This window comes from Mycteria americana, chromosome 23 (assembly GCF_035582795.1).
Source record: "Mycteria americana isolate JAX WOST 10 ecotype Jacksonville Zoo and Gardens chromosome 23, USCA_MyAme_1.0, whole genome shotgun sequence".
Taxonomy (NCBI): domain Eukaryota; kingdom Metazoa; phylum Chordata; class Aves; order Ciconiiformes; family Ciconiidae; genus Mycteria; species Mycteria americana.
Genome location: NC_134387.1, coordinates 1755978 through 1780455, shown reverse-complemented (window position 1 = coordinate 1780455; position 24478 = coordinate 1755978). Strand labels below are relative to the sequence as shown.

The following is a 24478-nucleotide window of genomic DNA, read 5'->3' as shown; positions in this document are numbered from 1 at the left end:
ACCCTCCAGGAACCTTGGACACCCTGGGACCCTCAAGTACCCCAGGACCCTCAGCTGCCCCATGGCCTACAGCCACCATGGGACCCTCGACCACCCCAGGACCCTCAGCCGCCCCTGGACCCTCAGCCACCCCAGGACCTCCAGCCACCCCATCCACCATCTCCCACCCCTGTCCTACCTCCGTGCTCTCCCCAGACTCCCTTCTCCCCTGGTGGGTGGGGACACGGGGGGGACACCCAGCCCCCTCCACCACCTCCCCAGCCGAAGCCTGAAGCCCCAAGGAGACAAATCCCGGCACAACACCGTCACTGTCACCGGCGCTGGGGACAAACGGGGGGTCCCAGGGGGGCTCATTAAACCCAACCTTGCCCACCTGGGGGGCCACGGCAGCAGGACCTCGGCCCCCGGTTATTTTCCTGGTGGGTGACGGTGACGGCTCACGGGTGGGGTTTTGACCCCGTTGCCCCCCGAGGCCGGCGGGATGGGGGTGAAACGCTGCCGGATTTTTTGGGGGAGACCCTCCTGCCTCCGTGTCCCCCCCGCGTGCCCCACTTTAGGGTGACCCCAAATGCGGAGGAAGAGCTCGGAGGAAGAGCTGGGAGCGAAGCCTGCTGTGGGGCAGGGAAAGGGGAGCCCATGGAGGGGGGGTACAGCTGGGAGGGACACCCCAAAAATCCCCGGAGCACCCCACTCCCCACCCGGGGGGCAGCATGGCTCCAGCCAGAGGCTGGCAGCTGGCTCGGGGCTGGGCTCCGGGGGGGCTGGGGAGGGGGGGAGCACCCCCCCTAGGTAACCCCCCACGAGCACCCCCCAAAGTAAACGGGGGGGTCTCAGTGCCCTGCTCCAAGCAGGGAAACGGAGGCACGGAGCGGGTGAGGGGCGCGGGGTGGCTGGTGGCAAAGCGGGGTACGGCGAGGCCGGAGGTGGCATCGGGGGGGGGTGGCATCGCCAGGGCCTCGCGTCCGGGCGACCCCCCCTCCCCGTGGAGGCACCCCCGGTCTGGCCGTGCCCCCCTGCCCGCTGCACCCCCCTGGTTGGGTGCTGGCGCCCCTGAACCCCCCTTCCCTTCCCTTCCCACAGCACCTCATTGTTGGGGTGACTCTTGGGGGGGCAGAGGAGAGGGACCCCCCCCCACGCCCAGCATGGGAAAATCTTTGTCCTGCAAAAATACCCCCCCCTTTTCTGAACCCCAGACTCACGCGTTTCCTGGAAAAAAGGAGAATTCTGATGATTTGGGGGTAAAATCGAGGCGCATTTGCACCCCAAAAAGCTCCGGGCCCAAAGCTGCTGCAGCGCCGGGGGAGCCCCGGCCCGCCCGCACCGGGGGAACGGGGGAAACCCCCGGGGATCCGGGTGGCCTTGGCCCGGGGCGAGGGGGGCACGGCTGCGTTTGGGGGGGCTGCGCTGGAGCCCCTGGAAGGGGGGGGCCCACGGGGGGTGTTGTCTGCGTGTCCGGGGTGCGGGGCCAGGCTGGGCTGTGGGGGCTGCGCCGGGACAGGGCCCCCGAGGGTCCCCGTGGGATGTGGGACCCCAAGAACCACCCTGGGATGGGGGTCCCCGAGAACCGCCCGGTGCGGGGTCCCCGGGCCCGGGGTGTGGGTGCCGGTTCCGGGGTGAGCCGGGGGGGGGGGGGGGGCGGTGTCCCCGCGTGGGGCGGGGCACCCATGGGGGCGTGGCTTGTTGGTTTAGGGGCGGGGCGTTCCTGCGGCGGGGCGGGGCAATCCAGGGGTGTGACGGTCCGGGGGTGTGGCGTGGCGATTTGGGGGCGCGGCTTGGCGGTCCGAAGGCGTGGCGTGGAGGCTAGGGGGTGTGGCGTGACAACTCGGGGGTGTGGCGTGGCGGCCAGGGGGCGTGGCTGTTCCGGGGCGGGGCCTGCCGGGGCGTTTCCGGGGCGGGGCAGCCGGTGAGGCGGGCCGGGCCGGCGGCGGGGCGGGCCCGGTAGTGGCGGCGGGGCGGGCCCGGGGCGGGCCCGGGGCGGTCGGTGGGGCCGTGGGCGGGCCCGGGGCGGGCCGGACGGCGGTGGCGGCGCGGGGCGGGCCGGGAGCGGGCGCTGCCATGGCGCTGAACCTCAGCAAGAACGGGCGGGCGCTGCAGGAGGCCTACGGGCGGGTGGTGGCGGCGGGGAGCCCCACCGACTGGTGAGGGGCGGGGGGGGGGGCTGGGGGAGGAGGATGGGCCGGGGGGGTGGGGGAGGGTCTGCAAGGGAAGATTGGGGGGTGCCGGGGGGGATGTGGGGGGTGCCAGGGAGGGGGGCTGTGGGGGTGTTTGGGGGGGTGGGGGGTGTACGGGGGGGACCGGGATGTCTGGGGTGGGGGTCTGGGGTGTACGGGGGGCTCTGAGGGGGTGGGGATGGGGTGGGGGCTGTACAGAGGAGGTCAGGGCTGGGGGGGGGTATAGGGGAAGATTTAGGGCTGGGCCGGTGTCGGGGGGGGGGGGGTGGGGCAGAACGGGTCACTTAGAGGGTGTGGGGGTGTCTGGGGAGGATGTGGGGTGTATGGGGGGGTCAGGGGTGTGGGGGTGTCTGGAGTGGAGGTGTGGGGTGTGTAGGGGAAGCAGGGGGTGTGGGCGTGGGACATAGAGAGGTCAGGGAGTGGGGGGTGTCTGTGGGGTGGGTGTGGGGTGTATAGGGGGGATCAGGGGTGTGGGGTGTCTGGGGGGGATGAGGGGTGTCTGGGGGGGATTGGGGTGTATGGGGGGATCGGGGTGTATGGGGGGATCGGGGTGTCTGGGGGGGATGCGGGGTGTCTGGGGGGGATGGGGGATGTGGAGGGGGGATCAGGAAGTCTCTGGGATGTGGGGCAGGAGGTGTGTGGGGTGGGGGGCCCTATGGAGCTGCGTGCATTGCGGGTATTGGGGTGTGTGGACACCCCAGCTGGGTACCGTGAGCATGGGGGAGATTTTGGGGTGCGCTGCAGAGAGTCCAGAGGAGTTGGTGCAGGAGAGGAGGTGCTGACGGGGTGCGAGGTTTGGGGCGAGCGTTTCTCACCGGGCTGGATAAAACCTCCGCTTCTGGCTTTATTTTAGGGCTCTGTTCACCTACGAAGGCAACAGCAATGACCTGCGAGTGGCCGGCTCCGGAGGTGAGCGTGTGAGGGACCGTCCCCCCCTCGCCTGGCGCCGCCGGCCGAGTCTGGGGTTGTTTGCGGGGCTCAGCTCACGAGGTCTGGCTGGCTTTTGTCTCTCGGTGCTTCTGGTGGCATCCAGCCTCTGCCTGGAACGGCTCCAGCGGTGGGAAACGGTGCTCGCTCCCTCGCCCCTCGGTGATTTTCATTTTAATCCCCGAGCCTGTTCTCGCCCCTCGGCGCTGGCGAGGGGTGGCCTCGACGGTGGGACGAGGGCGAGAGCGCACGTCTGGGAGAACCGGGGTGTTTGGTGCAGTTTCTGAGTGAGGAAAATAGAGAAGAGTCTCGGTGGCAGGCGGGAGAGGCGCACGCGTGGCTCTGCCTTCTCCTTCCCTTTCGTTTTCCTCTTTTCCGAAGGATCCAAAGCTCGGGTCCTTGTACCTCTTTGCAGTCCTGAGGTATTTTAGATCCCAGCCGGCCACATCGGAAGATGAAGGAAGGACCACGAGGCGCTTCAAAGCTGGCTTTCTCAGGCTGGCGATTCCAGCTTGCTGCTGCTGCTAAAGTGCCTCTTCTTTCTTTGGTTCCCTGCTTCATCGGACTTTTTAAAATTTTTTATCCGGCTGCCAATTCCCACACAAATGCTTCTTGATGCAAAGCTAAAGCTGGTAGAAAGCAACGCATCCAGGCAGGTTTCTCCGCTCTCTAGATTTGCATCCTCCAGCGCTCGGCTGTATTCCCTCGCCGGCTGCCTTTCTCATTTGCAAGTGTTTCTCACAACCCACGAAGCTCGCGGCGACCGCGGTCAGGTGAGATGTTTCTGGGCAGCTTTGCAGGGCCCGGCGAAGCCCACGTCGCGGGTGGTTTGGCCTTTTGTTCAGCAAAAGCTCTCGCCGAGCTGCAGGCGAGGGCTGCAGGGAGCCTCAGGGAGGCTGCAGAGGATGCAACTGCCTGAGCACGGATCTGTGCTAGAGAGCGGCTGCGGGGGACTGTCGGTGGGGCTGAGATGCAAATTTGCCGCTGTTGAAGAGTCAGGCTTGTATGGAAGAGAGATCTGAATTTAGGGCTCGCGCAGGTGTTAGCCGCTTGGTGAGTTTTGTGTATAAATTAAAAGTCCCGTGTGGTTTTTATGCTGGACCCTGCTTAGTTAGGCGCAGCATAACTCTGCCGCTCCCTGTTACCGGAGCCCCGACCTCTCCGCAGAGCTCTGCTCCTCCCAGCACTTCCCTTTGTGCCCGTCCGTGCCCACCGCCGCGGTGTTAAACATTGACCCGGCAAACACGCAGCCCCGGGGCCCTCCCGGTGCCTGGTGAGGGCTCCCGTCAGCCGACCGGCTTCAGGCTTCCAGCCTTAAACTTTTCTGCTGGGCTTGGAAACCACTGTGCCAAATTTAGAGCCAAAGCGTAAATATTTAATAGCGGAGAAGCAAATGATCTCGGGTCCTGCTGCAGTGCAGAGCAAAACAGACTCGGCTGTGCAGTTGCTGCCGGTGTTTGATGGTAAGCAGTAGCTCATTTTCCACTTTTCAGGGGTCAGACAAACCAAAGTAGGAGGAATCATAGTCTGTGGGAATTTTTTTGAAATGAGAGCACATGTTTTTGCGTTTTTCCTCCTTTTCTGGTAGTTTTTTGGCATACGCTTTTTTAGCGAGAGCGATGCTGCGGTTCGTGGGGCACCGTAGCACTTTCCATCGCTCGCCCGCCTTGCACAACCCCTCCGCTGAGCCTTGCACAATTTTTTTCCTCTGTGCAGAGGTGGGCTCTCCTCCTTCCTCCCCGAGCTCGTAGCTGGGAGCAGTCCCTGCAAAGACCTGCCCGGAGGGGCCGTGCGGGTTTAACACCAGCGAGGGAAGCGTGAGGGCAGGAGTTTCCTCCTACGGTTGGCGAGTGTGAACTTACCCTGCGCCAGCATCTCGGTTTCTTCTCTACTTCCCCTTTGACGAAGCAGGGCTCCTCACCGCCGCTGCCCGACTTAGAAGGTGGGACGGGAACAAGGCGTAGCCGGTTCCTCCGCTGCTTCTCAGGACCTTGCCGATCTCCCGGCGAGCTGTTTTCCCGTGGTGGAGGTGCTCGCTGGAGACCTCGCAGTGTGATTTCATGCAGGAACCTGTGGGCAGAGTTTGCAGCCGCCTGCTCTGGTTAAAGCCTCTAATTAGTCCGGGGCACGTGAGCATCTCCTTTCCCTTCTCTGTCATCGTGACTTGCGTTATGGACCCGGGATCTTTCCGTACGGGGTGTTGTGCTTGTCACAGCGAAGGTCTGTGGAAGAGAAACTCTGGTGGTGAAGGCTGCTGGGGACGGGGGCGTGGGCGAGAGCGGGCTGAGACTCGGCTCCTGCGCAGGCGAGCAGGTAATGGAAGGACTTGGGCAAACACGAGGGGTCTGAAATGCGTTTGGTGTAGGACAACTCCAAATCTAACAGGATTAATCTCCAGGAAATAAGCAGCCAGGAGGCTGCAGGCTCGGCTGTTCCCACCATGCGTACCTGATCTGCTCGTCTCACGCCCTCTCGTTTCTCTCCCGGCACAGATGGTGGCCTGGAGGAGATGGTGGAGGAGCTCAACAGCGGGAAGGTGATGTATGCCTTCTGTAGGGTGAAGGATCCCAACTCTGGCCTGCCCAAATACGTCCTCATCAACTGGGTGAGTGGAGACCTGGGAGGGACCTGGTGGAAATAAATGACTGTTTCTCCCTTCGATTCTCTCTCGAGTCGTAGCTGCCGAACGCGCGGCAGCCAACGTGTTGAATCCCCTCCACCAAGCTGCAACACCGAGGGTGTCCTATGGCCACCGCTGCGGGTGCATAGTCCCAACCTTGTGGACACAGGCAAATGGAAGCTGGGAGGATTCATGTCCCCGTTGCATCTCTTGGGCCACGTAGCTTGCTCGGCTGGCAGTGATGCTGCCGGTAAACTAAGACGGGCTGAATGAAGTGCTTGAGGATCAGCAGGAGCCTGGAGCCCTCACGGTGTGGCCGTTGTCCCTGGGCAGGAGGCTCGCCGTCTCCCTCTGAGCAGAGCTTGCTGCAGAGCGGGGTCTTTTTCCACGCAGTAAGCCCTGGTGAAGCCCTCACCGTGGCCAGCGTGGGTGATTTTCAGGCTTAGATCAAGGTGCTCTTGTTATAAAAACAGCCTGGGGTGGGACTCTCGGGTAAGCAGGTGCCGATGGTTTCTCTTTGCAGACTGGTGAAGGCGTGAATGATGTGAGAAAAGGAGCCTGTGCCAACCACGTCAGCACCATAGCAAACTTTCTAAAGGTCTGGTGGTCTTTTCATTGTGTCCTCCCCAGATCGGTGGGCCCTGGGCTGGGGAACCTGACCTCTGCATGGCTCACGCTGCTCTTTGGGATAGCAGAGAGGCCTCTGTTTGCAGGCCGGACCGTGGCCAGGAGAGGCTGGGCAGCGCTGCCCCGGCACTCAAAAATCCCTGCGGTGCATAACCCAGCGTGTTTCAGAGGCTGATTCGCAGCACAAACCTCTTGCAGTCGAAAACATCTCTGGAGACTGCAGAGGAGGCGAAACGAGCCTCTCTTTCCCTTGCAAACATTTGCTTCCCCAGCCTTGCGTTATCTTAGAGTAGCCGGTGACCTCCCTTTGTCACCTGAGCCCTTTTCCTTCCCTTGGGAGGCCCAGGAGCGCAGACGGGACCTGTCGAAGCTGCGTGGTGGGTTTAGTGGCCCCTGGAGTCACCCTCTCCCTCCTGTGCTGGCTTTCTCCCTGCTCAGGGGGCTCACGTCACCATCAACGCTCGCGCAGAGGAGGATGTGGAGCCTGAACTCATCATGGAGAAGGTTGCCAAGGCCTCTGGGGCCAACTACAACTTCCACAAGGAGAGCAGCAAGTTCCAGGACTCGGGCCCTCAAGCTCCCGTGGTGAGTTTGCTCCATGGGGGCTTTCTCGTCCCTCTGGGCTCGCAGTCGGGCAGGGACAGAGGCCGGGACCGCCGTCACCCTGCGGTGGAAGGGGCTCCCCGTGCTTTGATGCGGCTGTGGAAGCACCGATGATTTTACCCAGGGCTGGTTCCTCTCTCTGGCTCGTTGCAGAGTGAATCAGGGCAAGAGCACGGGGTGGTGGCAGAGCCGAGATGTCCTTGCAGCAAACAGAAAGCCTCAGCTCTCCTCTCCATAGGCCCAACCATTTTTTTAAGCGGGACTGATTCCCCCCAGTTCTAGTCAGGTTTTTAGAGACACAAAAGCTCCAGCTTTTCAAATTTGCAGAGTATCTGCGAGGCCTGGGGCTGTGGTGCAGCTGAGGGACAGGGAACAAGACGTGTCGGTGCAGCGGCGTTTTGACCTGCTTGCAAATGAAAACTGAGGCTTCCCCCGGTGCTGTGAAGTGTCGAGGCCAGAGATCTCGGCAACTTCCTTTCTGTCTACATGGAAATGTTCTGCGGGAAGGTGGTTTTTTAACGCACACAGCAAGCAAGTGAGGTTTCTCAGCTGTACAAAGGAGAAGCTCAGCTGCACATGCTCTCCCGACGCTGAATCGCTTGACCCTGCTCTGAGATGTGGGTAAAGAGCAAACCCGAGCTGCGCAAGACCCTCGCTCTCCCCCTGGCCCCGCGTTGGTGTGGCACTGCCAGGTTCCCATGTGTCCTGGTCGCTTCTTTGCTGGCTGCTCCAGCCTGAGCTCCGCAGGTGACGTGATTTTTGCTTGAGGCATGATGAAAACCAGGTTGGAAGCCCCCGTTTTTGGTGACATCATTGGGCCTCGGCCAGCCCTTCTTTAAAGTTTGGGGCAAAGCATCAGGTTGCAGAAACTTTTAAAAAGTCACAGACTGTGCTGAATGTGGGACCGTGCTGGTTTTGCTGTTATATTCTATCACAAAGTGTCTCTTTATTTTTTCTTCTTCATGCTAAATATCTTCTGCTGACCCTTTCAGCCCAGCCTGCTGGCCCTTGGCTGCGTGGGGCTGGGTGCCCTCTGCCAAGGGAAGGCAAAGAGGGTCCGGCCGGTCCCGTAGCGGCAGGAGAAAGCTGTCACAAAGCCATGGGGACGCATTTCTGCAGAGGAATGCAAAAATCGTGATTGCTCAGTGACTACCGCTCACACGTGCTTTCTTCTGCCTCCCCCCAGGGCTCTGTCTACCAGAAGACGAATGCAATGTCTGAAATCAAGAGAGTCAATAAAGATAATTTCTGGGCCAAAGCTGAGGTGAGTGCTGCCGCTTCTCTTCAGCGGCCAGGCACGAGTAGTTTGCGGCATTTGGATGCAGCTGGAGATTTCTCTCCGTCTGCATCTTCCCTCTCTAACCCGGGCTCTCCTGCCCGGAGTCAGGGATCCAGGCCTCTGGCAAAGGGGGGATGATGGATGGGTCGGAAAGCAGCGTGGAGCTGGGCTGGCTGCAGAGGTTCTGCTGCCTCGGGGTGCAAGGGGAGGAGGAAATTAGTCTTGAAGAGCAAGATGCTTTTTATCTCATCTTAATTTGGCTCAGGGCTGCTGGGGCGGGCGCAGGGGGCGAGGGCTGGGCCGCAGCCCAGCTCCCGGCGGATGGCAAACTCCATTTGGGTGAGGGGGCTGGTTTTTGTCCTTTCTGAAGGCAGCTCTCCAAGACTGAACAGCAGGGCAAGCCTGCTCTGTATTTGCTTCCCATTCAGGTGGCTTTACACCGGGGTTTTACAGTGGTTTAGCAATAGTGTGTGAACCTTCAGGCCGCGGAAGTGTTACAGGCGCCGCGCGCCCTGGGAGCTGCCAGGAGATCCACTGTGCTGGCTGGTGGCACAGCGCGGCGTGCAAAGAGCTGGGGGGGTTCTCAGAGCTGGCAGGATTAAACCCACGACTTGTTGCACTTCTCCCATTAGAAAGATGAAGAAAACCGCCGGCTGGAGGAGAAGAGGAGAGCGGAGGAGGAGCGGCAGCGGCTAGAGAGAGAGCGTCGGGAGCGGGAGCTGCAGGAAGCGGCGGGGCGAGAACAGAGATATAAAGCGAGATCCAATGAAATCGAAGCCCAGAAGTGAGTCCCTGCCGCTGACGAGTGGTCGTAACGATTCCCGGAGCCCGTCCCGCTCTCTGGGATCTCTCGGCTTTGCTCTCGGTGGTGCTGTGTGCCCCTGTCACCACCTCTTCCGGGCTGCCGTCCCCACTCCAGCCCCTGCGCTGCCAGCGGAGGGTTGTTCCTCAGGGAGCGGCAGATTGTGTCCGTGCGTTCCCTGCTGCTGCAATTGCTGCCATTCCAGAAACCTCTCTTAAGGCAGCAGCTGCGGAGCGGATCTGCCTCGGCTTGCACTGGGGCAGGCTCAGCCCAGCTGCCCCCGCAGCACCCTCGGGCACCGCGATCCGCAGGTCCGATCCTCCCGATAGCTCCCTTGCAACCCGAATGTCAGTCTGCCTCTGCCGACACGCGAATGAGTTGTGTTCGCCGTCGCTCACCTTCCTGGAGCGGTGGCGGAGGTTTGGCCTGGCTGATCTGGCTGGCTTCTGGGCTCCTCCGGCTGGGTGTCCCCCAGCAAGCCCCTGGGGCGGAGAGAGCATCTCCTCCCTGGCCAGGCTGCTGACAAGCTTGGCTGCTTGTTCAGCATCATCCGTCAGTCTTCCCTGCCCGTGGATCCTGCCCCCAGGACCAAGTCCCCCCCTTGCAGGGTGCTTCTGAAACACGTTGTTGAAACCTGTGGCCGCTGTTTGTGGGGTGCCGGAGGTCCGGGCCAGCTGCTGGAGGCTCTGCGCCCTGCAGAGAGGAGGCAGCGTGTGCAGGGACCAGCATTGTGCTGATTTCCTTCCTCTCCAAACCCGGCGTGACCCCTGTTAGGTGGTGGAGCTCACTTCTCCGAGCAGCAGCGGGCACTGCCTTCCTGTTTTGAGCTCGGATGGGGAAGTCTGCCTGGCCCCTCCGTGCCGTGTGCTCTTCTCCTTGCCCCTGAAGGAAGAGATTTCCCCGGTTTGGTCCCACTCTTTGAAGCAGCTCCTGCTACTCTGCCCCTCTCTCCTTGCTGTTGCCCCCTGCACAGCTCCTGGGGTGGCCTGTGGCTCCTCACCTGGCTTTGGAGGTGAGGGGGAATGTCCTCCCTTTGGTCTTCCCCGTGTAGCTGCAGCAGGGTGAGGTCCCAGAGCAGCCCTGTGCAGAGCAAACCGCTCATCCTGCCTGTTTGTTAACCCCAATTTGTCCTTTGTCACCACAGGAGACTCCAGCAGCAGCAGGAGGCAGAGAACAGGGACAGGGAGCAGCAGCAATGGGTGAGCTTCGGCATTGTGCCCCGTGGCGAGGTTTCTTCACACATCCCCCGTGACGGAGAGGACAGGGTGCCGTGGTGCAGACCACGCTGCGGGCAGAGGCAGGAGGGTGATGGAGGAGCACCCTGGGCCGGTCACGGCAGGTGGGGGACGTGGAAAGACCCACGGACATGCTCTGGCAGGAGAGGTGCCATGAGCTGGTCCTCCAGGTCTCTTGCTCCATCCTGGATTTTGTTGGCTGGGCTTTGATTTCCTTGGATCTGGCTTTATATCTCTGCTCACGCTGGCTGCGCGCTCCCGACAGCCGGTCCGGCCGCGCCGTTTTGAACTCTGGGGAAAGCAGAGTTCAAAACTCTTTCTGGAGAAGAGCCTGGGGACACTGGAGGAAACCAAGTCCTTATCCTCAGCCCAGCAAACCTCCTGCTTCTCCCTCCCAGATCCAGGGGCTTTCCTCCCCATTCACCCTCCATCGCCCTGTCTGTCCCTTGTTCCCATTTCTCCGGTCCTTGGGGCTGGGTGGGGAAGGAGGGGGCTGGCTTGGCGCCCGCCGAGGCTGCAGCAGACCCTCTCTTGTGCTGCAGAAGGAACAAGCCGAGGAGTACGAGGCCAGGCAGCGGAAGGGCTTCAAGAGAAGCGAATCGGTGGAGAAAGCCCAGGTACGCTGCCAGGAGCCCGAGCGCTCTGCTGGGGGGGCTGCGTCGGCTCAGCTCCCCGCCTCGTGCTGCTGCCCACCTCAAGGCTGTAATGCCTTGACCGCGGGGTTTGTGCTCTCTTCGCCTTCGCAGGAGGCTGCGTCGCTGATAGCGCAGAGGGCGGTGAACCCCCGGGACATCTTCAAGCAGAGGGAGAAGTCAGTGCCGGCGGACGCGGTGACGGCTTCCCAGCCAGGTACGGCGTGGGGGGCAACTCTCGCAGCGGGTCAGGCAGCGTGAGCCGGTTCCCGTTCCCCGCACCGGGTGAATCTGTGCGCGGAGAGCGCTCCCAACGCGGGGAGCACGTGTTTGGGATGGGTGCGTTACCCCTGAGGCCGCGGTTCCTGCTGAGCATGGGTAGCTCTCGTTACACCCGGCGCGCTCTGCCACAGGCAGAGCGATGTCTCGCGCCCACCTCGCGCGACGTTTTTCGTGGTAAGGCTCTTGCTGCGGGCTGTGCCAGGTTTTAACAGCCAAGGCTGAAGTTTTCCCTACTTTGGCTCGACTCACGAAGCTTAAATTTCATTTTTAAAATGAAAATTAAATATATTAATGCTAGAAAGGGACCACTATCGCAATCTATCCTGACTGCCACAGATTCCACCCAATTTTTTGCCCTGGCTGAACCAAGCGGGAGTGCATCCTTTTAGAAGAGACTGACCTGATCTATCAGATAGAAACCAGGAAGCTGTGAAAACTAAAGCTGAAACTGTAGCTGAGGAAGCCGCTGAGAACACGTGATATCCCTGGATGAACGTCTCCTCCTCGGCTCAACCTCCTTGAAAGTAGCTTGAATTAATTTGGAATAAGCACTTTTATTTTGTGCTAGGAGCGCAAACGCGCTTTCTTGGGTAGGCCGGCCGTCGGTGGGACAGGATGAACTGGCAGGGTGGGAAAATGTCTTTCTCGCCGTTTAAACGTCACAGGGGGAAGGCTGATTCCTGAGGGTGAGAAATCCCTCGGGATTTCCCTCGTTTGTGTTGGTATTTGATGTTTTTCAATGGAGAAAGGGAAGACAAATGCCCTGGCACCCATAAAACCCGCGGGCTAAGGGTAGGCTGGGTAGGCTGGCAAGTCGTGGTGCTTGTTCACTGCTGTGCTGGGGTAGGGCTTGTCTCGTAACTCTCCTGCTTTGCTTTTGTTTGCATTCAGAGGCATAGATGGGGGAGATAACAGCGCATAGTTACCTTCTGCCAAAGGAAAGCGCGCTGGCTTAGAAGGCTGGCAGCAACCAGTTTGAATCGTGCCTCTCCCAGTTGCTGGTCCCAATGTCCGTGAAATCCAGGGTGCTCCGAAAATCACCGTGCAGAGCCCGGCGAGCGGGACCTGGGTGGCGGTGTCCTCCAAGCTGCTCTTCCTCCCCAAAATTATGTCCTTTTTTTTTTTTTTTTTTTTTTTTTTTGCTTGGTTACAGCTACTGCTGTAACCAGTAGACAAACTTGTTTTCCACAACGAGGATTAGAGCTGGAAAATCCTGCTTAGGAGGATAACCGAGCAGTGGGCTCCTAAGGCAAAAAGCATCCGGCAACGCCCTTCGGTGACGGACTCCTGGGGAGCCACGGGGCTGTGGCCGTGCGGCTGGAAGCCTCGATGCCTGCCCGACTCCTGCAGCACGTTTGACTCCTTTTCCAGGCAAGCTTCGCAGCCCTTTCCTGCAGAAGGAGGTGAACTCTGTGCCGAGCCCTGCCTCTCCCGTCTCTCCTGCCCGGGATGTTCCCCCAGCTTCCTTCGCCCCCTCCTCTGCTTGGGGGACGCCTCCAGCCTCGCCGGTGCCCGCAGCAGGTGTGTGGCTTTGCTTCCTCGCCTAACCAAAGCTTATCGCCTCGCCTCTCCAAACAGGTCCCCAAAATTGGGCGTGTTGAGGCCAGGCTCTGAGTTTCTGTTTCATTTTCCCGTGCTTCGGCAGAGCGCGAGCGCATCTTTAGGCCAGAAACCCGCGGGCTTTGTCTCCAGCCGGAGGGGACGGCAAGGGCTGAGCGTGGTGCGGAGGCTGGGGAAGGAGGAGAGTTATTGCTGCCTGGTGCAAAGGTCCCTTCCTTTCCTCCTCAGGCTTAGCAGGAGGCTCAGCAGCCGAGGGGATGAGGACATCTCCTGGCTGAAAGGCTGAAATTCAGCTACGTGCAGCCCCAGAGCCCCTCTGCAGACCTCCCGCTGCAGGGGGCTTTGAGGTTCGCAGTCGGACCTTTCCAAAATGCCTTCGAGACCCAGCAGAGAAAGCTTTCTACTCCCACGCAGTCGTTTCCCTCTGGGCAGCAGAGCGCGGTGACAGCAGCCAGCTCGAGCAGTTAGACAGGGCCGGGTTTCGCCATCCCAGTAAAAACCAGAGGATCTGTGCGTGTCGTCGATGCAGGGCTCCAAGGGCTGGCAGCACCCATCTGCCCGGGCATCGCCGCCCTCGCTGCGGAGCTGGGGCGGCAGGGCAGGCAGAGGGAGCCGGGCTGTGAAGAGCTTTCTCTGCGTGTGGTGAGATGCTCTGTCCCCGTTCAGGTGGTTTGGGTGGGAAGAGCAAGTCTGGAGGAGGGCTGGCTGTACCCGGAAGGTCTCCCCGTGCGCCGTGGGTGGCACGGAGGCGTTGCCTTGTCCTTGAAGGGCTGTGGTGTCACGTCCCCAGCTCGCCAGGCCGCTCATTGCCCTGCCCCGAGGCTACCCCCCAGCTTTCCTTCAGAAGGGGGGGAGCTGGGGAACAACCTCCAAGCTGCCTTTTCCCAAATAAGCCAAAATGTACCTGGTTAAAAACCAAACCCTTTGAGTGACTGGGTTCAGGAAAATGCTTCAGCCAGAAACAGATTCTCTTTGGTGGAGCAAAACCAGCGGTTGTTTCAGAGTGGCTTCTTACTGCTTTCTCTCCCATCCACCCCAGCGACGGGGGGCCGGGGACGAGCTGGGGGCCGGGGACGAGCTCCGGCGGTCCCCAGGCTGCAGTCACCACTAGATGCTGCTCTTGGCCAGGGTCTCTGCGCCAAGCCAAGCCTTCCCCGTCAGGTTTGGTGCTCGGCACGAGGAGCAGCTTGGAAATGGTTCACCTTGAGCAAGCTTGTTCCTTTCCCCGCTGGAGATCCTGGATCTCTCCCTTGTCCTTTGTATCGTTCCCTAAAGTCCCGCTCGCCCCGTGGCTGGGTTCGTGCTCGCTGGACCCATCCCCTCGGCAGGACAGGAGACCCGGGTGACGTCCAGCCCGTAGCAGAAGTTCGGTGGCACTTCAGCCCGGAGCAGGAGTTGGATGAACGCGGGGACAGGAAGAGGTTTTGGTGACAGATACCATGGTGAGATACTGTGTGTTTCTTCCGCAGGGCAAGACACCGGGTACAATTCAAGCGTCCCGGCTTCCCATGCGGAAGAGGCAAATCTGTACAAGGAGCCGCCGGACCCCTCGGCCATCTATGAAGAACCGCCTCAGGTTGGTGCACGGGGGAGGGTAGAGGGCCCCGGGGGGGAAAGGGCACCCGAGAGCTGGCCAGGACCCTCCTGCGAGAGAGCATGGCTTTGTCTCATCTTTTAGGACGAGTCTGGAGCTCTCTTACGAGCGTCTCTTCCCTGTGGGCACAAACACACCCTCCGGTGCTCGGGGCCCGGCTGCCTGGGCTAAAATCAGTAGGAAGCCGAGAAACCCCGGAGCTCGCACACCCTTGGGCCGCTTCTGCACGGCGAGGGGATGCTGCTGCGTCCCTTCCCTGCGCTGACGGCGAGAGACGCCGGCGCTGAGCTCCCGTCACCCGTCCCGCACCCTGGGTGTGCCCTGGGGTGCCCCGGCTGGTGCCGCTGCCCCCGTCCCTGGAGCCCCTGGAGAGGGGGCAAGGGGAGAGCCCCTCATCAGCCTCTTTGCCAAAGCGCTTTCTCCTCCTTCTCCTGCTTCTTTGCGTGTCTAAAACCAGTGGAGCTGACAAAGCCCAGCTATTCTTGGCCTGCTCCGTCAGATTCTCCAGCGTCTAATAGCGGGGTTGTGTCATGCTGCAATATTTCCCTTGGAGATGTGGTGGCCGTTTGGTTTCCTCTTCTCTATTCATCCGTCGTGTCCCCGCCCCCAAAAAACCATAAGCATTTCAAACGTACTTAATTTTCTCATTCTCGAATTTGTCTGGAAGTGTCGAGCTGGTTCAAAAGGAGCGGGAGATGGGCCGAGTGATCGCCTCAGCCTTTCTGTACGAAAGAAAAGTAAAAAGCAGCCAGCTCAGGCCTCAAAATAGTAGTGAGAGAGAAATGCTTGGAAAACTGGAGTTGGAGCTTGTCCAGCTTCAACAGGCTTAAACGTGGGGGTGATGAACCGCTGTCTGCAGCGGAGATCCCGAGGGATCGGCTTCCAGAAGGGCTGTCTGCTGCTGGTCTCCGGTATTGCTGGTCGTGATGCTGCCTGCGGGGCCGGAGGCACTGCCGGATCAGTGCCGGTTTGTGACCCAAACCGGAGAGCTGGCCGCCTTCGCTCTTCGGTGCGAGGCTGGTTTGCACGCTCATCTCCTTTATCTCCTGGCAGAGACGCGTGAAGCCCCCAGAGCCAGCGTTTTTATTCCGGGGGGGAGGGCATCTGGGACCTCCTGCACGCAGTTCTCCGGGGCTTGGAGGGCTGATCTAAATCTCTGGGCGCTGCATGGTGCTGTACTCCTCCCTCCCGCTGTTTTCTCCTGCAATTCCCGGTGTGCAACACCTCCCCATCCACCCGGGAAACCAAGCGGGGCTGCGAGAAGTGGAGCGGGGCAACGTGCACCCCGTGCGTGCCGTGTGTTGGGGTGGCGAGGCCCCGGACCGCAGACCCTCGCTGCGGCTAGCGAAGCACGAGCTGCCTGGCGCAGCATCGTTCACGCCGGTAATGCCTTTTCTGCCTCTCTCCTTCCCGAAGGAACAAGTTGACGATGCCAAATACGACTACCCGGTTGAGTACCAGCAGCCGCCGGACCTGACGGGGAAGGGGCTGTGTGCACGGGCGCTCTACGACTATCAGGCTGGTAAGACCTGCAGAGCTCTGGCTTTCCCTCTGAACTGGGGGGGGGTTTGCTGGGCCCAGCCTGTTCCCAGAAAGCTGGACCGGAGACATCACCCATCATGCCGGGCGATCCCACGGCAGGGTGCTAGATAGAGCGTCTTCCACCCAAATTGGAGCTGGAAAAGGAAGGAAGGAAGCTGATGGCTTCTCTTTTTTCCCCTAACATCTGTTTCTCGCTCGCCTCCCTGTCTTCCCTCCCCTGCCTCCTGCCTCGGAGCCTGTTTTCCCGGATATTCGCATCTTAGAATTTACTGGACCCCCGGCCTTTCACAGCAGCAGCGGGGCTGAGCTGCCCTTGCTTTCCCCATCCGTAAAAACGCCAGTCTGCTGTGAAGAGTGGCCGCCGAGGGGTTTGGGCTCCAGCAGGACGCAGCCCCAGGGAAGCCGACCGTGTCACAGACCCCTTTCTTTAAGCAAGGGGGTGTCTGGCGGGGCGGCCGCGTGCCTGGCACGGTGTCCCTGCAGGAGGGACGTCCGAGGCAGGCGGGGAGCTCCCAGCGCCGCCGGCCGTGCTGGGGGGGGGATTCGGGTTGGTTTTAACCCCCTCCCTCGCTCTGTCTCGTTCCAGCTGATGACACCGAGATCTCGTTTGATCCGGAGAACATCATCACCAACATCGAGATGATCGACGAAGGCTGGTGGCGCGGCTACGGTCCCGACGGCCACTTCGGCATGTTCCCTGCCAATTACGTGGAACTGATAGAGTGAGGGAGCTGGCGGGGGCTGCGGGGGCCGGAGCCGCTCCGTCCCCCTGGGAGCACTTGGCTCCTGCCTGATTCTTCCAAACGATATGTGGCTTTTATTTCTTCTTTTTTTTTTTTTCTCCAAGTGAAGTGCCATTGCCCTGCTCCCTCGGCAGCAGGGCTGACCCAGGCGCTGCTCTCTCCACCCTCTCCCGTCCCCCATAGCTGGCCCTTGGTCGGGATGAAGCGTCCGATCCCATCCTGAGCCCCTGCAGTGCTGATCTCCCCCTCCTCCCTCTGGTCTGGAGTGCGAATTCTCTTTCAGGGCTGAAGGAGGGGATGACAAATCCCTTACGGGGCATTTTCAGGGAACAAGTTGCCTCTCCCCCTGCGCTCCCTCCCACCCCGTGGCCTCAGAACTGGCGTAGCCACAACGGAGAAACTGCTTTCCCCGTTTCGGCTCGCTGACAAAGCTCACCGGATTGATTTTTAGCATCTCATGGGGGTCTAACATCACCTAGAGAGCCAAAACCTGGCTCCGCAGTGCTGCCACCACCACCCCGGGCACGCCAGAGCTCGCCACTGGGGCTGCCACCACTGTCCCTGTGTTTTCCTCCCTGCTGTCCCCACCGGAGGGGTTTTCTCTGCCCTTCCCTCTCCCCAAACCATGCCTTGGGGATTTAAATCATGTGTGAGCAAGCTCCCCCGTGGAGGAGATCCCGCGAGGCCAAAGCGGGTGGTTTGGGTTTATTTTTTGGCAAAACCTGTGAGCGTGGGAGCCCTCCCCCCATCACCCCAGATTCACTGTGAACAAGGAAGAGCCCAGCCCAGCTCCCACCTTTCCCCCCTTGTTGAGTTTCTTTCCTTGGTGTTGCTTTAGAACTAGAAGGAGTTTGGAGATGCCGGCACTCCCGGCTCGCCCACGCCTCCCACGGGCGCTGGGGCACGCGGCGGCTTCTCCGAGCCCGTTCCCCCGGGGTCCCATGGGCTCCTTCCCCACCGCTCGGTCCTCCCGTGCCGTCCCCGTCCCTCCTGGCAACAATAAAAGGGCTTTTCTTTGGTGAGGGCTGCAGCAGGATCCGGCCGTGCGGTCCCGGGCATGAATTGGGGTGAAATGCTGGTGTTTTGGCACGGGGCCGGGCAGAGCTCACGTATTCCTAACGTCAGCCGCGAGACAAGAAATCTTTTAATAAGGCGAAGCCAAGCCCCGCGTGGGAATCGCCGCATGTTTTCGCAATGGGTCATCGTGACCAGGCTCGTGCTCCAGAGAGCAGAGCGAAGGCAGGGATAATGAGATAAATAATTAGCCCCAGCACTAATTATTTGAGTCTAACGAGGGAGGGAGGGAGGTTCGGTCAGAAAAGCAGCCGGAGGCAGAGGCCGGCAGAAATGAGCAGGCAGTGACGGGGATCCCGGGATCTGGATGCATAGAGGGGCTTTAGGGGTGTTTTTGGGGACACTGGGGATTTGGGGACACTGGGGACATCAGGGATGCAGGCACTGTGGAGTTAGCGGGGGGGTAGGGACGCTGGGGACATGGACACGGAGGCTGCAGGGACAGGGGGATGAGAGGACCTTGGGGATGCAGGGACACCGGGGACTGGGGACATGAGGGACTTGGGACGTGTGGGTGATTTGGGGACGTGGGGACACTGGGGCTGTGGGGACACTGCAGCCCGAGGGCTGGCAGCCAGGCGGGTGCCAGGGGCCATCTCCCGCCTCTCCCAGCCACGTTGGGGCTGGATGCTCACGCAAGGACCAGGGCTCCCCGGTCACCTTGGCACCCATGGGTGCTGCCAGGCCCTGGGGACATCGTATGGCAGTGGGTGTCACCCCGTGGGGCAGAGGCCTGGTGCCCTCGTGGCACAGGTGGCCCCACAGGATGCCGCGGGGGGTGGCATCACGCCAGGGTGCTGGAGACATCTCCTGCCACCGCCACGGCCCCCGCGTTGCCAGAGCCTTGCGTCCCCTCCTGTCCCCAGCCCTGCCCGTGTCCCCCCGTCCCCAGGGCTGGCACCGCACCCAGAGCAGCGAGACACGGGACTCGGCACTGACCCTTTATTTACCGGCCCAGGGCCCGGGCGCAGGATGGGGGAGACGGTGGCGTGGGCACGGGCCTGGCGTGGGCAAGAAGATGGCGTGGGCACGGGGACGGTGGGGCGCAGAGGTGGCACGGCGTGGGCACGGGGGCAGCGTGGGCGTGAGCAGAAAGGTGGTGAGGGCGTGAAGGTGGCAGAGGTGCGGCGGCGATGAGGGGGGGGAGACAGTGCTGGCACGGCGCTAGCGTGGGCACGGCACGGGCCTGGGGAGGGGGATGAGATGGGCACGGGGTGGGCGAAGGCACGGGGACGGCATGGATAGGGGGGTGGCACGGGGATGGGATGGAGACGGCACGAGCACGGGGATGGCACAGGGATGGGGGAGAGAGGGGCATGGGGTGGGCGAAGGCACAGGGGTGGCGTGGGATGGGGATGGCACGGGATGGGGATGGCACGGGAGGGGGGTGGCACGGGAGGGGGGTGGCAGAGGCGCAGGGACAGCCGAGCAGGGCGCAGGCGTCGGCAGGGAGCTGGCACAGTCGGCGCAAGCCTGGTGACACCCTGGGCCGGGCGCTGGCCCCACGGGCACCCGCTCCCTCACTTCCAGCCAGTGAAGAACTGCTTGAAGAGGGGCGTCTCGCGGCCCTGGGGCAGGATTTCCACCTGCCGGGACAGGGACAGGACGGGGACGGGGACCGGGACGGGGTGACGTCGCCCGCACCGGCCCCCGGGCACCCCTCGCCGCCTGCACCCACCTGTGTCTGGGGTGAGTAGCCCATGCGGGCGATGACCTCCTCGGCCACTTTCAGGGCCGCCTGGCGCTCCTGCTCGTTGGCCTTGCGCCCTGCGGGTGGGGACGTCAGAGCCACGCCGGGGGTGGCCCCTGTCCCCATGTCCCCCCTCCCGTCCCCGTCCCCGGGCACCTTTCCAGACGTAGACCTTGCCGCCGGCGCCATTGTCCAGCACGAAGCAGTCGTCGGAGCAGAGCAGGCTCTGGCTGAAGGGGCTGCTCGCGGCCACCTGACTCAGGTCCATGCGCCCCGTCGCGTCCGACACCTGCCCGCGGCCGGGATGTCACCACGGGGCCACGCCATGGTCCCTCGGCCGAGCCCAGCCCCGTGTCCCCCCCCAGCCACTGCAGCATTCCCCATCTGTGCCCTGCCCCAGGGCCACCGTGGTGTCCCCTGGCCATGCCCATCTCCTAGGACCACCGCAGCTCCGTGCCCAGCTCCATGTCCCCCCTGGGGCTACCACAGCAACCCCCAGCCATGCCCAGCCCCGGGGCCACCACGGTGTGGCCGTGCCCGGCCCCGGGTCCACCATGGTGACACTCAGCTATGCCCAGCCCTGGGGCCACCGTGGTGTCCCGAGGTGGCCTTGCCTTGTAGAGGATGGCTGCCCCCGCGTTCCTCTGATCGGCCACGACGTCCTCCTCGGGGCTGCCCTCCTGCAAGGTGGGCTTGGGGCCCAGCACCTGCCAGGTGAAGAGACAGGGGGTATCACAGAGCCACCCCCGGGGACACTCGGGTCCCCCTCTCCTCCCAGCGGGGACATGGGGGGCCCCGGCGCACCTGGAGCATCTCAGGTGGCTCCTCGCCGTCTGCCACGATCTCCAGGCGAGCCTTGCCGCCCTGCTCGCCGTCCCGGATGGCCGTGGCCAGCTCCTGCGCCCTGCTGCGCTCCAGCACGTTGCACCTGGCCCCGCACCAGACGAAGAGGGTCTGGGGACAGGGGGAGGGACAGTGGTGACGGAGCCATCCCACCTCCCCCGGGCCACCATGGTGGCCCCCAACCCACCTCGCCCAGGCTGAGGACGAAGCAGTCGCTGGGGTTGAAGCTGGCCCAGGGAGATGCCCCAATGGGCAAGTGGACACCCGGACAGATGGACACCGAGACAGACAGACAGACACCCAGATGGGTAAATGGATGCCCCAACGGATGGATGGACACCCAGATGGACAGACGGATCCCCAACAATCAAACACACCTATGGATAGGGGGACGCCCCAACTGATTGATGGGCACCCCAAGAGACAGACAGACACCCCTATGGACAGACAGACGCCCCAGTGGACAGTTGGACACCTGGAAGGACAGACAACCCAACAGACCGATACTCAGAAGGACAGACAGCCCAGCAGACAGACACCCAGAAAACCAGGTGGACACCCCTACGGCTGGATGGAGGCTTGGACAGACAGACGGACACCCCAACAGATGGACGCCCAGCAGGACACGTTGCGCTTCACCCCGCAGCGGGCGAGAAGGCTCTGGGGGACAGGGAGAGGGACAGCGGGGACAGGGCCACCCGGCGGCCCCCACCCACCTCGCCCAGGTCCAGGATGAAGCAGTCGCCGGTGTTGAAGCTGGCCCAGCTCAGGCCCCGCTCGCTCGCCCGGATGTTCTTCCTGCCCTTCACCTGGTAGAGTTTGCGCACGGGGCCGGCGCCGGTGCCGGGGCGGGTGGGCTTGAACGCCGAATCCACGCCGCCCTCCTGCCGTCATGGGGGTGCTGAGAGCCCGGGGGGGGGTGCCCAGCACCCAAGGGGGATGGACAAGCGCCCAGCAAGGGTACTGAGCACCCAGAGGTGATGCCGAGCGCCCAGCAGAGATAGCGAGCACCCGGGGGGGGGAAGCTGAGCACGTGGCAGAGGTGCTGAGCACCCGGCGAGAACGCTCAGCACCCATCGGGGAGGCTGAGCACCTGCTCAGGATGCCCAGCACCCAGAGGGGATCCCAGTGGGGCATCGGCAGGGTGGTGAGGGTGCTGGGAGCGCAGTGGTGATGCTGAGCACCGCGCCGGGATGCTGGGAGCCTGGTGGGGATGCTGAGGAGCGCCAGGAGCGCCCCGAGCACCCGTCAGGGGTGCCCAGCGCCCGTACCTGGTAGGTGACGCCGCGGGGGAAGTACTCCATGAAGACGTCGGACTCGTTGCCCTGCACCTCGCGGTGCGTCACGGGGCGCTCGCCCAGCAGCGCGTTCAGCTGGGTGGAGAGGAGGGCGCAGGCGCCCTGCTCGTCCCGCGAGGAATCCCGGCCTGCGGCGGCAGCCGGAGCTGAGCCCCCCCGGTCCCACCGCCACCGCCCCCCCCCCCCGTGCCCCCACCCACCACCCCCCGGGCTCACCCATCCAGAGGTGGAGGTGAGCTCGCTCGTCCGGCCCGTTGTGCAGCACCAGGTAGGCGTCCCCCGAGAAGAAGACGCCCCACGTCGCCTCGGGGACCTCCACCGGCTGCAGCTTCTCCACCCGCCAGATGTGCAGCCCCGGGCGGGTGACGGCGGGGCCGAAGGGGGAACCGCTGCGGGGCGAGGGGCGGCGTGAGCCGGGGGGGGGGCGAGGGCGGGGTGGGGTGGGGAGGGGGGTGGTACCTTTTGGGGAGCGCGGTGTACATGGCGTCGGGGGGGTGGTGACGGGCGGGGCGGTGGAGCGGACGGATGGATGGATGGATGGACCTGCGGACGGAGGGACACCATGAGATGGACGGCGCAAGAGGTGGAGAGCCAGGAGGTCAAGGACACCCCGATAGGGAGATGGAGCCCCGATGGACAGACGGACACCCAGAAGGACAGACACCCCAACAGACACCCAGAAGGACAAGTGGACCCCGCGATGGACAGACGGACACCCAGAAGGACAGACACCCCAACAGACACCCAGAAGGACAAGTGGACCCCGCGATGGACAGACGGACACCTAGAAGGACAGACACCCCAACAGACACCCAGAAGGACAAGTGGACCCCGCAATGGACAGACGGACACCCAGAAGGACAGACACCCCAACAGACACCCAGAAGGACAAGTGGACCCCGCGATGGACAGACGGACACCTAGAAGGACAGACAGACACCCCTGCATACAGATGGACACCCCTATGGGTGGGTGCACACCCCCATGGGCAGACACCCCAATAAATGGACACCCAGACAGACAGACGGACAGCCCAATGGCCAGGTGTACCCCGATGTACAGCTGGACACTCGGAAGGACAGACGGACACCCCTACAAACAGACGGGCACCCTGATGGATAGGTGAATACCTGGAAGGACAGACAGACGCCTCGGCAGACAGACAGACAGACACCCCAGGGGGTGGGAAGCCCCCAGGACAGACAGATGGACACGCCCAGAGGCACACACCCCGCGACGGACAGACAGACACCCCCGAGGGACACCCCGCTAAACAAACAGACACCGGGCCAGACAGACGGACACCCCGAAGGATACCCGGATGGACAGACAGACACCCCGACAGACACCTCCCCCCCCGGCGGACAGACAACCACACCGACAGACAGACGGACACCCCAACAGCCGCGGAGCCTCCTGCCAGCCGTGGGACACCCGGAAGGCGGCGGCTGCGGTGACTCAGGCGGCAGGAAAGGGTGGGGACGGGGGGGACGGGCCTGGCCCCGCGTGGGCCCCCCCCGGGGGGCACGTGGCCTCGAGTGGGGCCCCTCACACTGGGCGTGGGGGGCACCGAGCCCTGGGACCTCGCCTCTGCTGGGACCCCCCCACTGGGCTCCCCCGCCCCTCTGGGACCCCCACCCTGCTAGGGCCCCCCCCCCCCACTGGGACCATCCCACACTGCTGGGCCCCCCCTCCACTGCTGGGACCCCCCCCACCCTCATGGGACCCCCCCCCACCCCGCTGGGACCCAGTGTCACCCAGGGGACCGAGTGCCACCCATGGGCCACCCCCCCCCCGGGGGGGTCCCAGCCCTCTGCCCTGCCAGGGGCTGGGGCAGGACTGGGGGTCTGGGGGGGCTGTACTGGGGAAGGGAGGGGCTGTACTGGGGAGAGGCTGTACTGGGTGGGGGGACTGTACTCGGAGCTGTACTGGGGGGGTGCACTGGAAGGGGATTGTACTGGGGGGCTATACTGGGTGGGGGACTGTACTGGGAGCTGTACTGGGAGGGCTATAAGGGAGGGGTGGAGTGGGGGGGGCATTCTGGGAGCTGTACTGGGGAGGTTGTACTGGGAGGGGGTGGTACTGGGATGCTCTACTGGGAAGGGAGGGCTGTACTGGGTAGGGGGGACTGGGAGAGGGCTGCACGGGGAGGGCACTGTACTGGGGCCTGTACTGGGGGAGCTGTAAAGGGTGGGGAAGGCCGTACTGGGAGCTGCACTGGGAGGGGGCACTACTGGGGGCTGCGTGGGGCGGAGGGCTGCAGCAGAACCTCACTGGGAGGCACTGGGAGGCACTGGGAAGCGCAGGGCAGGCCCCCCCCCCCCAGCTCCCCACAGGCCCAGCCGCAGCATTGCTGGGAAGTGACTCATGGCGGGGGGGGGCCCACGCGTGTGACGAGTGCGGGCGGCCTGAGCCCGCCACGTGGCCCCACCGGCCACCGCGCGGCCCGGGGAGCCTGTTGGGCCGGGGCGGGTGGGGGGCACCCACCGCACCCCCTTAGCGCTTCGGGTGGCACCCTGGGGGGCTGGCGGGGCCGCGCACCCATCCTGCCCCCCTTCCCCAGGAGCGGGGGGGGTGGAGGGGGTCGGGGGGTCACGCGTGCGCGTGCACTGCGCGTGTACCGCGTGTGCGGTGCGTGTGCGCTGCGTCCCATGTGCAGCGCCTGGCCCGTGCGCGTGGTACCTCCTCACGTGCGGCGCATTCCGTGTGCAGGGAGCCCCTGGGCGGTCCCCACGCGTGTGCAGGGTCTCACGTGCAGCGCGCGTCCCGTGTGCAGGGTCTCGCGTGCAGCGTGCGTGTGCGGCGCGCGCGTGCAGCGCCTCAGCGTGCTGCTCTGTGCGACGGTGGCGTTCCCGCGTGTCGTGCACGCACCGTCACGTACGCAGCGTGCGTGCGGCGCCGTGCGCGCGGCGCGCGTGCCGCGGCTGCAGCGCCGCGGCACTTTGCGCGCGTGTGC

General features: G+C 63.3%; 2 protein-coding genes across 3 annotated transcripts; one reads left to right on the top strand and one right to left on the bottom strand.

Moving 5' to 3' along the window:
* Window positions 1–2020: 2020 nt before the first annotated feature.
* DBNL (drebrin like) lies at window positions 2021–17637 on the top strand. Of its 2 annotated transcripts, XM_075523746.1 has the most exons (14): window positions 2021–2138; window positions 3025–3080; window positions 5591–5703; window positions 6242–6316; window positions 6784–6930; window positions 8135–8212; window positions 8860–9011; window positions 10174–10228; window positions 10807–10881; window positions 11011–11113; window positions 12550–12699; window positions 14208–14314; window positions 15749–15854; window positions 16461–17637. In XM_075523746.1, the coding sequence occupies exons 1-14, from the start codon at window positions 2056–2058 to the stop codon at window positions 16598–16600; spliced, it is 1440 nt and encodes a 479-aa protein (XP_075379861.1). In that variant the 5' UTR covers window positions 2021–2055; the 3' UTR covers window positions 16601–17637. The 2 variants fall into 2 exon arrangements, with proteins under 2 accessions (XP_075379861.1, XP_075379862.1); XM_075523747.1 differs by lacking the exon at window positions 12550–12699.
* A 1411-nt stretch (window positions 17638–19048) lies between these two features.
* Window positions 19049–22995, bottom strand: CAPG (capping actin protein, gelsolin like). Its single transcript, XM_075523779.1, has 10 exons — window positions 22901–22995; window positions 21982–22065; window positions 21739–21911; window positions 21496–21650; window positions 20941–21108; window positions 20186–20335; window positions 19996–20088; window positions 19538–19670; window positions 19370–19458; window positions 19049–19277 (listed from the first exon to the last, which is right to left on the bottom strand). The coding sequence occupies exons 2-10, from the start codon at window positions 22002–22004 to the stop codon at window positions 19212–19214; spliced, it is 1050 nt and encodes a 349-aa protein (XP_075379894.1). The 5' UTR covers window positions 22005–22065; window positions 22901–22995; the 3' UTR covers window positions 19049–19211.
* Window positions 22996–24478: the final 1483 nt, after the last annotated feature.

Excerpts from the sequence above, each read along its gene's own strand:
- DBNL (XM_075523746.1), top strand. The coding sequence starts at position 2,056 with ATGGCGCTGAACCTCAGCAAGAACGGGCGGGCGCTGCAGGAGGCCTAC. Across the intron at positions 5,704-6,241 it reads AATACGTCCTCATCAACTGG|ACTGGTGAAGGCGTGAATGA; the intron begins GTGAGTGGAGAC and ends TTCTCTTTGCAG. Across the intron at positions 15,855-16,460 it reads GCTCTACGACTATCAGGCTG|CTGATGACACCGAGATCTCG; the intron begins GTAAGACCTGCA and ends GTCTCGTTCCAG.
- CAPG (XM_075523779.1), bottom strand. The coding sequence starts at position 22,004 with ATGTACACCGCGCTCCCCAAAAG. Across the intron at positions 21,912-21,981 it reads TACACCGCGCTCCCCAAAAG|CGGTTCCCCCTTCGGCCCCG; the intron begins GTACCACCCCCC and ends CTCGCCCCGCAG. Across the intron at positions 20,089-20,185 it reads AGCCACCTGAGATGCTCCAG|GTGCTGGGCCCCAAGCCCAC; the intron begins GTGCGCCGGGGC and ends TTCACCTGGCAG.